We start from the raw sequence: 14,742 nt of genomic DNA, 5'->3' as shown, positions 1-14,742 counted from the left end.
AGTGTAACAATATTTTTTTTACTAACCCCCTAAATCATCCATATCTGAAAATTACAGCAAAAGCAAATGTTGTATATTCCCTTTAAACCAGGAGCACTCATAAATGAACTCTCCCAAAAGGACAATTTGAAAGATTTTGTATTTAGTCTTCCAATCATTTCAGCATGACTCCATGTTTCAGCATGTTGTCTAGCTTCTCTTCTTTGGCTCGTCTCAGGTGCATTGTCTGTAAGAACAACAAAGAGACAAGTGCATCACCAACCTTGATTTATTATTTTTAATGGGCTACACGTTGTTTCACACCCTATATGAGTTAAGTTTGAATATCTGGTAGAGCAATCTTGGAAAATTGTACGGCATCTTTTTTCGCACATTTTGACGCATGTTTTGCTTTGAATCTTTAAGACTTATGAGACACTGTTAGTGTATCATATGAATTTGGGCAAACTGTTACATACAATTACCCACGTGAGAACATATGTGCAAATGACACAACACCAAATGAGGGGGGTGTTGATACCGGGGTTCCTAATTACAATTGAAGTTTGTGGGCTGTATGGGTTCCGTGCACAAGTACCCCCTCAACGGTTACACAAGGAGAGTTGGGGGAGACCACTGGGAGAAACATTTAAATGCGTTGCCGACGACGCCTGGCGCTCATGCGACTTCAGACGTACGTTCAACTTGTTGTACGTACTTCCAGCCTTGCGCGCATGAACCAGTATGCGCATCGATGTCACCCGTCCACTGAGCTCTCGAAAGCGGTCAAACAGTCCATTACAAATGAGGTTCATAATCCACAAGACAGTGGGCTTACCTTCCTCAAGTCGGTGTACTCTCGTAGGAACTCCTCCACTGACGATCCTCCCTCCAGAAACGCCTCGGCTTTTGCTTCCGATTCATGCTCCACGTCTGCCGCAGCCACCCTCAGAATGTCCAGTGTATGCCTGGGGTCAAATTGCTGATAACAAATTTAAAAACAAAACAAAACATATCTAAGACTTTGTGCTTTAAAGAAATGTTAAATTATGATTACTTGACACTTTCTCACAAAAAGAGGGTCCATATCTAATTAGGCTAAATTTGCTGTTCTATTTATGGTTACATGTACTCGTGTTGTTTTTTTCATATTTTTACGTCTATTTGTACATATATACATGTATATGTTTTTATGGTTTTAACGTGTATACGACTATATGTGTGCAGAACGAGGAGACAAGTTTCATGATTTTACATGATGAGAATAAATAAATTGAATTGAATTGAATTGAATTGAAAGTGGACTTTTTGTTATGCTGCAGTTACAGATTTGAATAAAGACTACACAGCTTCCATCAATTACCTCATTAATACTTTGCTGGTTCAGACAGTTCATGTCAAAGCGATTCCTGAGTTCATTTCTATCCCGTAGTCTCTCCGTCAAGCGGGTTTTAAGTTTCTCCAGTTCGGGCTGGTAACTCAGGTTGGTCTCTGGATGCGGAAGCAAACGTAAAGAAGTCAGGGTTGCAGACAGTGATATTCCAATAGAACTGAGGCGAAATGGCACCGAGTTGTGCTACCTCAATAAGGCAGATCACTTGATTTGTCTATGCGACTTTTTTGGTTACTGTACTCACGTGCAAGCTGCTCGCAGACGTCGTACAGTTCCCGTCTCTGTGCGAGTAACCTCTTGACCTGCGGCAGCTCACTGAACACCTTGAGCTCCACCTCCTCGCTGTCTAGAATCTCCTGAAGCTGGGTGGAGCTAAGCCCCGACAGGTTGTCCTTGAGGGAGGGCGGGATGGGCGGCAGAGTGTACCGCCTCTGCAAAGAGGGAAAGCAAAGAAGAATTTGTCATGATCATAACTTGGCTATTCAGATTTCTTTGATCCTTTTTATACACAGGCACGGCTAACGGGTTTAAACGTCAAGATTGCCTCGACTCGCCTCCGGGTGATGCCTAAAAATGCTAATCCCTTGTGCCTTTTGTACACACATACAAAGTCTGTGGAGGCGGACCGTGTGTTGATCTTGAATTGGCCGTTGTGCACATTATTCGACAATTTACGCTCCAGTGCACACCTCGGAGTATTGAAACATATGAGGTTTCGGCAAGAAATATCGTACAAATACTGTTGAAATCACTCTTGCGAATCAGAATTTGTAGCGTTTGGCTGTATATCAGAAGTTGGCTGGAATATTTTTGCCTTTTGCAAAAAATCAAACTTTTCGGCAAAAATAATCCCGGCGCGAAGTGGTTAACAGATTAGCTTCTGACCATCCTAACCACCCTGCCTGTTACTGCCTGATACTACCAATAATCACACCAGTCATGGAATAAATACAATGTTATACAATGTCATACAAATGTAATACAAGTGCTAACAGTTTGATCATAAACAGTCACCCACTTCCTACACAAGGTATCAATGCAGAAAATTTTAGCAATCAACAATGAGAGTGGGACAATATTTTTCAGAAGAATCTGAGATTTTTGTTGGCATACCATGCCCATTCCTTCTCCTCCTGTCGGCACCACCATTGGCTCAATGCCAAGATGCTCCAGCGTGTCGATGCGGTTTGGGAGCCTCCCCTCGACATTCTGGGAAGCTGCTGACATCGACGCACCTGAAAACAACAGATAACAAAAGTCTCATCAAATATTAACCCAAGCCTGCTGGACGTTTTTTTTTTCTAGCACTCTTTCTGGATCCTTGAAAATCCTTTACTGTGCAATAAACCCAATGGTTTATGGTTTAACCTTTATAATGAAGAGTAAGAAGCTGGGAAAGTTGGAGCTGATTTTAGGTTTGAGAGTTTACACAGCTTCCGTTGGTGTAAAATAAAACTTCAATTATCAATCAAAAAAACAACAACACATGACTGACTTTAAAAACTAAAAATACCTGACATCACAAAAGTTTTAAAATTTTAAAAATGTACAGTTTTTGCATCTTTTAACCCTAACCTTCCCAAATTCTTTAAAATCATCTCTGCAAAATGGAGGATTTTCCGGGATTGAGGCTACATGGCAAATATGTGTTGATGATTTCGGAGGATCATGCACTGCGTCAAGGTCTTAGGCCGGACCTTGGGTTGTTTATGCTCAGCCGTGCATAAATGTAGGCCTATATTATACATGTACTTGAAATCCTCCGCATTGCTTTGTCTTTGGGTTTTGGCTTTTTTATAGAAAAATATGATACATGGCAAAGATTTCATACACTTTTGAATTAGAGAACCACACAAAGGTTCTACCCACCTGGGAGATGTGAACTCTGTGTGGTGATCAGTGACGTGGACGGTGGCTGGTTCCCTTGTAGCAGGATACCAGTAGGGGGTTGGCTGGGAGGGGGAGGCCTGTACCCCAACGCAGGCTGCTGATTGGGTACGGGGAACTGGGTTGAGGGTGACAGGGACGTGGGGGGTTGGTAGGATTGATACATGGTAGCTGCATTGCTGTACAAGAGAAAAAACAGATCAGGGATTTTATTAAGCTCAAAATTTGAAAGATATTCTCTCAATGCATTGCCGAGGAACCCTTGGTGTTATTACCAGAATTTTTTTTTTAAAACTTGCGAATTTAACGTGTGCGATCCCCTTGGCATGCTGGCAATATTTATACAGTCAGTTAGTACGCACACTTTTAAGTGTACCTAACCAAAATCAACCTCATTTGACCCCTAGATGACCTTTGACCTCAAATGTCTCAAGTCATCTGAAGTCCCCCACCCAAAGATTGTTGTCACCAAGTTTGGTTGAGATTGAAGTCTGACTTTTCATATGACAGCACTTTTCAGTTTAACTAACAAAAATGGAACACACGTACACACGGACAGAAGGATTACACTATCGCAAGATCCCCCTTTCTTGGCTGAAACCAGGGGGATAACAACAAAAGAAAATTCTTCTTGAAACTCACTTCAGGTTTCTGAATGTTACTTACGTCTGGACTGGGTCTGCAGTGAACATAAACGGTGGGTTAGTCCTCATCTCCTGGATGATACTCTGAACGACGCGACCCAAGTCTGTGTGGACTCCAAACTGCAACATCAAAGAATTAAAAAAACAGATGTCACTATCAAAATAATATATTTGCTGATGCAGTTGACATCAAAGATTAAGCTTCCTGTCAGATGCGAGTGACATTTCCAGCAACAAAAAACAAAGATTCAAGTCAAGATGACTCGGATCATTTCAGTTACTAAGTCTGACCATGACTTGGACTAGACCAATTAAGACTCAGATTTGTAAATTTGATTTTACGGTAAAATGTCTAAATTTCCCTTTCTTAACCCTTACTTGTTTAGTGTAAATGTTTGCCAGTCAGCCAGACGTGCCAATATTCTTCACAAAGACTCCAAATGGAGAAAATTGTGGGGAACATCGAGTGATAATCTTGGTCGTCCAAAGCTGCTTTTGGATTTGCAGTCAAGCAGCTATGACTCTATCAACAAGATGTATCAAGTACAGTCTTAGGAATTTAGGCATTCGAACCTGAAAATTCAGAAAAAAAATCTGATTTTGTTGTTGAAATGCCCACTTACATTATTAAGGCCGGGGCATCCTATGACTGTCAGTGTGTTGCTGATCCATGGGTGCCTCAGAGGTGGAGATACTTTCACTAACGGTTTCTCCTGTGGAAACTGGGGTGGCAATGTTCTGCAAGCAAAACAAAGAAGACTTTTATTTTCAAATTTTCAAGATAAATTTCAATGATAGTCACAGTATTAGTGAATGTTACTTATAGAACAATAATGGAAGTACCAATAGACTGTGCAGGAACCAAAGACAGTTTTGAAAACTTGTCTTCCTTTCCAGCTCTGCCTCCAGGACATTTTTGACATTTGGCTTGGGTCATGTTCTATTACATTAAGAACATCAATTCTTATATCAGACTTATGAAGCCAAAGCTGGAGAAAAAAGCCAAGATTTCATAAACTGAACAGATGATGTTGTGTGGCCTACTACACTCACAGTGGCATATTGCAAACAATTATTGCCTGAAACTTACAAACTTTGAAGTATGTCTGGACTTACATGTGCAATGCAATGTTAGTTGCTCCTGCGCCGACACTGAATGTGACCCTGTATTCCACGTCTCGCTTCAATTCAACAACACTGAAAGTTAAAACAAGATAACATTTTCTTATACTATTTCCTGATAAAATTTCCTGAAAGATGCTTGTTTTGCATACTGCCACAAATCATCTGAAAATGACTCAGCAACGGTGATTTTGTTTTGGGATCAAACATTTCATTCTTTCACCCCCAGAAAAAGCGGAAAGTGAATTAGAAAGTTAGAAGTTAAAACTATTTCTATCAAACATTTGTCAAATATGCAGGGTATTTTATGGATTGTGCAAAAAGGTTAAAAACACTTTACTTTTTGTTATCCTCCACCCCCGGAACTTACCCCCCCCCCACCCCCCCCCCCCCCCCCCAATATTACTTCTACCAAAATAGAATTTAGAGGGGAAAGCAAATTTAGATTCCACGTTTGTTTGGACTGGGACTCACTTTGGATTGAGCGCTTTGAGAGACTCGATCTGTTTGCTGCGTTGCTCCTGCAGTGGGGTGATTGGAGGCAGGTTGCTCTTGGATGGGCCAAACAACCAAGACATTCCAATGACTTGAACGTTGACTTCGCCAAGAAAACGTTGATGCAGATTTCTCCTTTCCAGTGATGAGGTTGCTGCAATTTTGTTGTTAGCTGATGTATGCTTCACTGTAATATTTGACCAAAAAAATGTGGTTTACATTAGCATTTCCAACTGGATTTGAGCACTGAGTGCTAGAGCAAAGGCTCTAGAACTGTGCACTAGAGCCACATGATTGTGACCTTTGTGTACGCGTATGTACACGTGCATGATTTGACATGTGAAGAAGACAGTAGGCACTTAAATTATAAGGTATTTAGTCAAGTCTTTGCTGTGATTTTGGCAACTTTTTGATGTGGATGTTCAATGAAAAATACTGTAATAACTAGTATACATTGGTAGGGGCCCTTTTGGCTGTGGTGCTAGTACGACCGATAAAAGTCAAAATAAAAAAGAGTCTTTTTTAGCGCCCCAGTTACTGACCTACAACAAACTATTTACATACAATTGTCATGCCGATCAAATAGCTTGCACAGATCGCCCTCACCATGGGCAAGTCTTTGATCCTCTATGATACGCACGAGTAGACACTTTGTACTTTCATTGTCATTAAGTTAAAATGACAGAACCCCCCCCCCCCCCCCCCCCCCGTGAGGGCGCTGTGCGCAAACTCTCTATCAAGTAGTTGCGCATTAGGATGGCCCGAAAAAGGCTAGTCCGACAACTCTATAAATCCAATCCCCAACTTTCTTTCACAACTTGTTTAACATGATCCATTGGTGAAACTTGGAGGACTTCAAAAGTTAGAAAAACAAATATCCTTATTTACCTTCATTTTTGGCTTTCCTTGAGTCGAAAAAATGCAGCCGAATTCACAATTTACAGAGAGCAGACTGACTCGAGCAACACCGGTCGATGATAAATGTTTATTTTTAGACGTCTCAAAGCGCGCCCTCTTGTGTTAACAGGCGAAATAACCTTCCCACGATGCACCTGTACCTTCGACCGTAGCCAGCCAAATTCTGCAAAAATCGCCGAAACTTTAGATTAAATTGCCTTATTGTTTGCCGAGAATTCGATCTGCTAAACTTCAGGCTGTAGTCAGATAGAGGTAAGATATTATCTGATATCATTTTCGTTGTAGTACTTCCCATCATATGAAAAGAATGCATGATTTTTGAGAGGTGGTTCGACAAATGTTCGAGAACAGAATAGCTTTGGGCAGGTCGCCCCATTAAAAATCAAACACGATTCGCCCCCAGTATTTTGTGCGTGGATTTTTCTATAAATAGAACTTCAACTTTTCAAGTTCTGTTTTCGTCCATCTTTTTTTACATTGGATATTAGGGGCCTATGTATAAATTAGGCCTACGGAAAGATTAAACGATACTGACAATTTATCATGAATTGATTAATTAATAATTTATCATGTGTAGCGGCCTGCTATTCTACTTCTAGGCTATTGAGTATTGTGATTGTTTTGTTTTGATTGAACATGTTGAAAGAAAGTGCTTGTTTTTTATTTTTTTTATTTTATTTTTTTTTTGCAGTGGCTATCATTACGGCAGCCATAATGCAACTTCACTTGCTATCTTTACGGAATGGTCTGCTTCCCTGACATGCCTGACCTAGTAGTAATAGTATTTAACATCAGGATTTTTGGCTGCTCGAATTATTAAATGAATGGTTCTCGGATTTTATTTCCCTTAAAAAATGCTTGAAACATTGCCAAAGCCAGATTTCAAAGAAGAAAATAAAATAGGCCTAGAGTTTATTCAATAAAACAAACTTTTCGATTAAAAATGTAAAAGTAAAGAAAACCATTTTTTTTTTTTTTTTTTTTTTTTACACTGTGCAGTGCAAGGGTTGATCCTGGAAGTGGAACCTTCCTCTCAGTAGCTGAACGTTAACCAATAAGGTGTTTCACGGTAATATACGCCATCTTGCGCAAACTTTGGCAGTTCCAAGTCATCATGCGGTCATTCCAAAATGGGCGCGCGTTTAGCAACGCTAATCTTTTTATTACCGTGAAACACCTTATTGAGCTACTGAAGCATTGTGGTTGGATGGGCAGTCATAAAATGATATTGATTCGCAATGGTGTTGTTGCAATGCCGTAAAGATAGCGTGTTTTTTCTTAACATCTGCTTAAGTTAACTTCTTTTGCATTTATATAATTATTGGAAAAAAAAGTTGCAACCTGACGCCACTTTATTATTCATGTATCATCTCAATGAAGGTCAGTCATTGCAAAAATGATAAGACATGCATCTGGGACTGAGAAACATTTCCAATTTTGTTAGGAAATACTTTAGAAAATTTTCTTGACTCTCCATAGACTTTATACACAACTGCTGAAGTGGCGTCAGGTTGCAACATTTTTTCCTAATTATTATAGGCCTATAATTTATTTAAAAGTAAAATAACAGGATTTATTTTTATTTTCACTGATATGTTTATTATTTTGATTGAATTGCTGAATATTTCCTTTGTTTTCAGCTTTGACATATCCTTACACTGCAGCTGATTGCAACACAAGTGAATTGCGTTCATTGGAGTTGCAAGCCATGCATTAGTCTGGGTTCCGCTTCATCCATGTAGATAACCAACCGGGAATTATTAGCAGCATGCCGGGCCAGACTAACGAGCCAGCCATTATAGATGTGTGGGAGGCTAACCTAGAGGAAACGTTCAGGAAGATAAGGGTCATAGTGCAACAGTACAATTTTGTTGCCATGGTAATTGCTCTCATTTTTTTCAAATTTTTACTCATTTTCCTAAATTCAGCAGTACTTTACTGTGTACAGAACAATATCCTGATGCCATTTTTTCACCATATATATGGCCAGTCACTGGAAATATGTTGAAATATATTTCCTGATATTTGGAAAATTTCAACAACTTTTCAAATCCTGTTTTGCCTCGTTCAGGATACAGAGTTTCCAGGCGTAGTGGCTCGCCCAATCGGCGAGTTCCGCAGCAACTCCGAGTACCAGTACCAGCTGCACCGGTGCAACGTGGACCTGCTCAAGATCATCCAGCTGGGGTTGACGTTCTGCGACGAGGTGGGCAACTTCCCCGCGGGCGCACCAACGTTCCAGTTCAACTTCAAGTTCAATCTCACGTGAGTGCCAGCAAGAGGGACCGACCCTTGCTTGTTGAGTGTATTATTTGAACCCAAATCCTGCCGGATCCTTTGAAATCCAACGTGGGATTGTGAAGTGTTTTGCAGGATCATGGAAGCTAAGAATGCTGAAGTATTAAGGAACAGCCCAACCACTATTACTTTACATAATGCTTGATACCTGTTTAGGTGGGGGTGGCCTCGTGGTCAGGGTTCGTGACTCATGATCAGAGGGTTAGGGGTTCGAATCCAGCTGCTGGTCATATGTTGTGATCTTGGGCAAGCCACTTAAACCCCACTTGCCTCTCTCCACCCAGGAGTATAAATGGGCCCCGGCATTAGCTGGAGAGTAACCTGTGCTGGACCGGCATCCCATCCAGGGGGAATAGAAATATTCTCAGTCATTTCATGACAAGGAAATTGGAGACAAACACCGGCCTGAGGGGCTATATTGGCTTGTGACAGACTTCAAATTTTACTTGATACCTGTTAGAAATTCAAGTGCAAAGCCAGATCCAGTGGTTTCCTGCACAACGAAAGATTTTGTAAGATTCAAGAAATTTTCTTGTAAGAATGCCCAAGGATTAAAGGGTATGTTTCTTATCCTTTCTATCACCATAGGGAAGACATGTATGCCCAGGATTCCATCGATCTCTTGACCAACTCTGGTATCCAGTTCAAGAAGCATGATGAGGAAGGTGTGGACGTCATGCACTTTGCCGAGCTACTCATGACCTCGGGGGTCATACTCAACGACAACGTGCGGTGGATTACATTCCACAGGTCAGAGATAGCTCCTTTTGTTTTTGGGATCATGTCAAATTCTGCATTAGGAGATGAAGTTGTATCCATCCCTGAAATTTCCCCAAAACACTCAACAACTGTTGTGAATCGCTAGCATGAGTGTATCATCATGTGGCTGTGCTCCCTGGTGAGGCATGGCGGCAGGCTAAGGCGTCTTGACATGCCTTCAGCTAGGCCACATTGTAGCCGCGTCCTTCGCAATTCAGCTTCTGCTGGGAGTGAGGGTGATTAGCCCCCTAAATTTGGTTAGCCCCCAAATTTTCGTAACTGCTGTTAATAATGCGTATTTACCACGTTAACCAGTTCGCGCCGGGATTATTTTGACATTGATCGGACCCAGGCGCGGGATTGTTTTCACGACCCTCGATGCCAGACGGGTTCAGGCCGTCATCTACAGGTAGCACACCCTGATATTTCCGGCCTCGCTCGCTGCGAGCGGGTCGCAGACAGATATTTCCGGCCTCGCTCATTGCGTGTTTATCCATCATCCGTTTTGAATACTGCGAAACTTTTGCATGTATACTCGCATCGACGTGAACTGGTTAATTTCTGAACTTGCAGAGATCTGTACTTAATCTGCTCTCCCTTAATTGCCAGATCTTGGAACTCTTGTTGGAGTCACTTTCTATTCAGGGAACTAGAATTACATAGGCTAAATTCTGATAGTAAGGTTTAATTAAATTCTTAAATTTGTTTCATATCACAGTGGGTATGACTTCTCGTACCTGCTGAAAGTGCTGACGGTTTCCCACTTGCCCTCGGAGGAGACGGAATTCTTTGAGCTACTGCGCATCTACTTCCCCCGCATCTATGACGTCAAGTATTTGATGAAGAGCTGTAAGGACCTGAAGGGGGGACTGCAGGAGGTGGCTGATTTCTTGCAGGTAAGGAAGATCATCACTATGTACAACATTGTTCGGTAAAGTAGGTCTACAAATGATCATAACAGCGCGTCCAAAAATACCCGCAAGTTTTTTGGCAAGGCTCTGGCGTCGGCGCGGAAACACATACCACCATTATTTTTATACCATTTTAAAGCTTGGTATCTTAATTTTATCCCTGGCGAGTATTGGTTTGATATTTAAAAGAGTTTTAAAATTATTCGTGTTCAAATAAAGGCATGTCGAAAACAAACTCAACCGATTTCAAGGTAAATCGATGATGCGGTACATCAGATACAAACTCAAGTCGACAAGCTGTTGAATAAAAAAAAAAAAACCAGTTGATTTATATTTAAAACACATTGAACTTGAAACAAAGAACAATGTTGTGAATTTATTTAAGGTGTAGTCTACGTGGATCGAAAAGAAAAGGAAACACAGAAAGTAAAAGGCGACGAGATCGTCACATCATGAACATGATGAAGTATTTCCACATTAGAAAAAATGCACACGATTGATTTGAAATCGGTAGAGTTTGTTTTTGACATGCCTTTATTTGAACACGCATAATTTCAAATAAATATCAAACCAATACTTACCAATACTTACCAGGAATAAAGTTAAGATTCCAAGCTTTAAAATGATATAAAATAATGGCGGTACGTGTTTCCGCGATGACGCTAGAGCCTCACAAAAACAATGGTGAGGTATTTTGGGACGCGCTGAAATGTGAAAAACTACTACACCACTACTCTACTTCAGTCATAAAAGGCACTGCATGTATTTTCATTGTATGTATGAAATGATTGCCAAAAATAGTAAAGAAGATTAGTAAGGCTTCTTTCTATTTGTTATTTTTCCAGATCCAGAGGGTAGGGCCCCAGCATCAAGCCGGTAGCGACAGCCTCTTAACACAACTTGCCTTCTTTAAGATGAGAGAGGTAGGACAATCCATCTTGTTGTTTGTTAATATTTTGTCTAGTTTTTTCTCTTTACATCAGGATTTCTATTTCAGGCACTTTAACCGCCTTCTGTTCACTTCCTCTGCCCGCTTTCAGAGCTACTTCGAAGACAACATCGACGATGACAAGTACTGTGGTCATCTGTATGGCTTGGGGTCTGGCTACACCCAGAACGGGAACTACAACGACGAGGTGAACAACGCGACAACCAACGCCACCACAACGTAGTACCCAGCCCCCCAAGTCCAGTCAAATAATTCCTCGTTCCCTCCCCCTCCCCTAAACAGCTTTATACTCCCGTACGAGTGTCGAAGCCTTGCTAGAAGATGGGCCAGATTTGTCATTGTCAATTTCGGAGAAAAACAAACAAATAGTTCCAAGAGTTCCAAACATTGACCAACGTTGTCAAAACAAAGAAAGAAGTTTAAAGGTCCCAATTCCAGCAAGGCCACTCCGTTTCCCCAAAATCTTGTGATATTTTATGTCTTTATTGTAAAATTTAGTTTCTTGAGGATTATTTTTTAATTGTTAGTATTTCGTGGCTATTTCTTTAATTCCCCCAGTAGATTTTTTCCCTTTTTTTTTTTTTGTCCGTCGGGTCAGTTTGTGAATTTTTTTCCAGAAAGCTACGAACATCACATCTGGAAAAATGCGGAGAGCCATTTTTAAAATAAAAGCTTGTTTTTTTTTTGACATTTAAAGATGGAATCCAATTTTTTATTTTAACTTGTTTAAATCAAGCTTTAGTCCAAAACCAACAGTATATCTGTCTTACGTAAATAATCATTGTCGCCAAAAAAAAAAATCATTAAGTCTTTTTTATGTTGGCCCTCAGTAATTTACCTGTTCCTTCACATTGTTACTGAAATTTGAGTCAAATTTATACAAACATTCCCTGGTGTCAAGTGTGAAGGATTAAGCCTAGCATTTATGTCACATATTGTGGCCATCGTGAGTGCAATAACATTTTCCGTTTCCTTTTTATTTTCAGTAATCATGTCCATCCAAAAACGTGACCCAAACGCGTGTTTCTTACCCGAAAATTCTGTCCAAGCTCAAATATTCTAAGAATGGTTCTTCGCAGGCACTGTTAAGTCTGAAATATTTGGTATCCGCTGAAAATGAAGGTAGCATGTCGACAATTGTAATTATTTCTTCACATTTTTTTTTCTTTTTTCTTGTTTGCGTCTGGTTTTACTACTTTTTAGACTCTGTAAAGTTATTGCCCAGATTCTGCTGGCAGATCTGGTAGTTGTGAAACGTGAAAGTTGTGTAGTGTACCTGGGCTGTTTTGGGGTTCTCATCAATATGAACAATGCATAGAACTGTGGAAATGAACTCAAGAATTTTGTAATTGTGCTTGCAAAATGAAAGTTGTGGCGTTTTCCAAACTTGGGACTTTGTCCTCAGCTTCGGTTCCATCTCTATCTCAAGAATCATTTAAAGTCTTTTATGTTTTACATGGGGGTGACTTTGAGGAATCGACACCCTGTAGCTGTCATAATTCTAGTTTCAGATATAGACCATTATCATGTTGTGGCCATCTTGAATTTTTCCCCACTCAAATCAACGTAACCAAAGCGAGGCTGGAAGGAAAAATAGTCTGGTTCCTTTTTGCACAAAAAACAATATCATGCAGTACTGTTATTGGATACAGGGAACATGACTGGAATGGTGGCAGCATGGTAAAGGTCTGTTGAAGAGTCAAGTACACTGTACAATGAATGTAGATCGAGGACTATAGTCATTACTGTGTGGACTTCCTGCATGAACAGAACATTGCGCTTCTGTTTTCTTACCACGACTCATTTTATTCAGAATGCGCACAAATGCATATCGTTTTTGCGCAAGTGTCGGTCGTACGACGACGTTCTAATCCCTTGTGACTCTCTATGTAACTGACTGTGGGTGTACTACAGAAGTTCCCAAAAGTGTCCCGCACAACTTGGATATAAAAACTTGAAGAAGTTACGTTGAAGACTGTTCTGGTGCTAAACTGATGACTTTAGATAGTTGTTGGGCTCATTTTGTTTTTAAAAAAATACAATCAGATATTGACATATCTTGCCATTGTAATCTGCATATTTGCTTTTTAAAACATTCTTCTTCTTTTTTTCATTTTTAATTGAATACTTCAGGTATTGTGTAATTAAATGGAGAAATATTTTCTTTCAAATTTGGGCTTGCCCTTACATTACAAGGGTTTGCTGAAAATGAAAGCTATTAAGAGACTTGGTTTGGGACTTTTCAGAATATACAACAGGAATGTCTGACAACTCTAAGCTGGCAATCGATCACAAGCAGTATACAATTGTGCAACATTTTGACTGGTACCCTGTTTTTGTTAAGCAAATTAATTTTGTGAATTTAGCAAAATTCCGTGCTTAGGCACTCCATGAAACTGGCACTTGGTCAGGATTGACTTCTTTTTTTTTCAGGGAAGAAAAGTTGACTTTGGTCATCAAAATTCAGCTGATAATTATGCATTTCATGACATTTTGGTCATTTTTTGTTGATCACACTTAGCTGAACGGGCTCTTTAATGTACTGGTTACTGGTTTCAGATTTACATAAGTACATGTGCATAGTCAGCAAACACCACTCTGTCCTGTCATTTTGTAAACTGTTTTCCCATTGGTCAAAGCGATGGCAGTTATCGATGACAGTCCAATTTCATCCAACCATTCCAGGCCTTGTATATTTTCTACTCGAGGATTTGTCCTTACCGACAACAGTACTAGTAACGTGCTAGTTGCATTCTTCATATTCAGTATGGTGCATAATCATTTTCTCATATGATATTTTGACTGCAGTGCCAAAAGAATTAAAGTGTGGGATAAAAAAGTTCACAAAACCATTACCTCAATACAGCGACCATTATGGCATGTACTTTTATATGGAGAGCCATATCTAACAACTTTAAATACCAGTTAAAAATTCAGTCTGCGTGCCATACAGTTGGCAGCACCATGTGTTTGTGTGTTAACTCGTAGGATTTGGTGCAATAACTTTATGAGCTTTTTTTTCTTCTGTGTGTGCTGTCTGTGTGGTTTTTTTTTTTTATTGATTACAAAAATTTAAGTACTGCTATTCTTCATGGTTGCCATAGGGACCAAAAAACAGAAGACATCATAAAACTGACCCCACCCTACCCCAAAGTTATGTCAATCTGAATCTTTGTTTTATGACCTGTAAATAAATATATCCCTTCGTAAAGAAAGCATGATAAAGTGAGTAGTTTTGACTTGTATTTCTTTTTGCTTTTCCACTTGAAAGCGGAAAAGCATTGTCTTTGTTCTGATTTGTTTTTCTATTTTTTATTTATTCTACCGCAAATCCCATAGACTTTGTACACGTTTTTTCAGCGCAGCACTTTGGACCTTTAACAAACG

The 14,742-nt window shown here is 40.0% G+C and overlaps 2 protein-coding genes across 2 annotated transcripts; one reads left to right on the top strand and one right to left on the bottom strand.

The window, feature by feature from the left end:
- LOC119729350 (vacuolar protein sorting-associated protein 37A-like) lies at window positions 1-6,537 on the bottom strand. The gene is made up of 11 exons (XM_038201974.1): window positions 6,409-6,537; window positions 5,500-5,707; window positions 5,020-5,100; window positions 4,527-4,641; window positions 3,926-4,023; window positions 3,242-3,438; window positions 2,486-2,607; window positions 1,617-1,803; window positions 1,343-1,470; window positions 818-961; window positions 1-226 (listed from the first exon to the last, which is right to left on the bottom strand). Exons 2-11 carry the CDS (start codon window positions 5,601-5,603, stop codon window positions 155-157), a joined length of 1,248 nt encoding a protein of 415 aa, XP_038057902.1. The 5' UTR covers window positions 5,604-5,707; window positions 6,409-6,537; the 3' UTR covers window positions 1-154.
- A 14-nt stretch (window positions 6,538-6,551) lies between these two features.
- LOC119729351 (CCR4-NOT transcription complex subunit 7-like) lies at window positions 6,552-14,580 on the top strand. The gene is made up of 7 exons (XM_038201975.1): window positions 6,552-6,690; window positions 8,079-8,317; window positions 8,510-8,703; window positions 9,325-9,486; window positions 10,214-10,391; window positions 11,252-11,329; window positions 11,447-14,580. Exons 2-7 carry the CDS (start codon window positions 8,207-8,209, stop codon window positions 11,576-11,578), a joined length of 855 nt encoding a protein of 284 aa, XP_038057903.1. The 5' UTR covers window positions 6,552-6,690; window positions 8,079-8,206; the 3' UTR covers window positions 11,579-14,580.
- Window positions 14,581-14,742: the final 162 nt, after the last annotated feature.

This window comes from Patiria miniata, unplaced genomic scaffold (genome assembly GCF_015706575.1).
Source record: "Patiria miniata isolate m_02_andy unplaced genomic scaffold, ASM1570657v1 HiC_scaffold_20, whole genome shotgun sequence".
Lineage (NCBI taxonomy): Eukaryota > Metazoa > Echinodermata > Asteroidea > Valvatida > Asterinidae > Patiria > Patiria miniata.
Note: the sequence above shows the minus strand (reverse complement) of the source record. Positions and strands in the feature narration are given on the sequence as shown.

What these genes read in the sequence shown, in the direction of transcription:
- LOC119729350 (XM_038201974.1), bottom strand. Translation starts at nt 5,603, where the DNA reads ATGTCTTGGTTGTTTGGCCCATCCAAGAGCAACCTGCCTCCAATCACC. An exon ending in ACTAACATTGCATTGCACAT is followed by an intron (nt 4,642 to 5,019) that starts GTAAGTCCAGAC and finishes TTTTGCTTGCAG; the next exon opens with AACATTGCCACCCCAGTTTC. An exon ending in ACCAGCAAAGTATTAATGAG is followed by an intron (nt 962 to 1,342) that starts GTAATTGATGGA and finishes ATTTGTTATCAG; the next exon opens with CAATTTGACCCCAGGCATAC.
- LOC119729351 (XM_038201975.1), top strand. Translation starts at nt 8,207, where the DNA reads ATGCCGGGCCAGACTAACGAGCCAGCCATTATAGATGTGTGGGAGGCT. An exon ending in AACTTCAAGTTCAATCTCAC is followed by an intron (nt 8,704 to 9,324) that starts GTGAGTGCCAGC and finishes CTATCACCATAG; the next exon opens with GGAAGACATGTATGCCCAGG. An exon ending in AGGTGGCTGATTTCTTGCAG is followed by an intron (nt 10,392 to 11,251) that starts GTAAGGAAGATC and finishes TTATTTTTCCAG; the next exon opens with ATCCAGAGGGTAGGGCCCCA.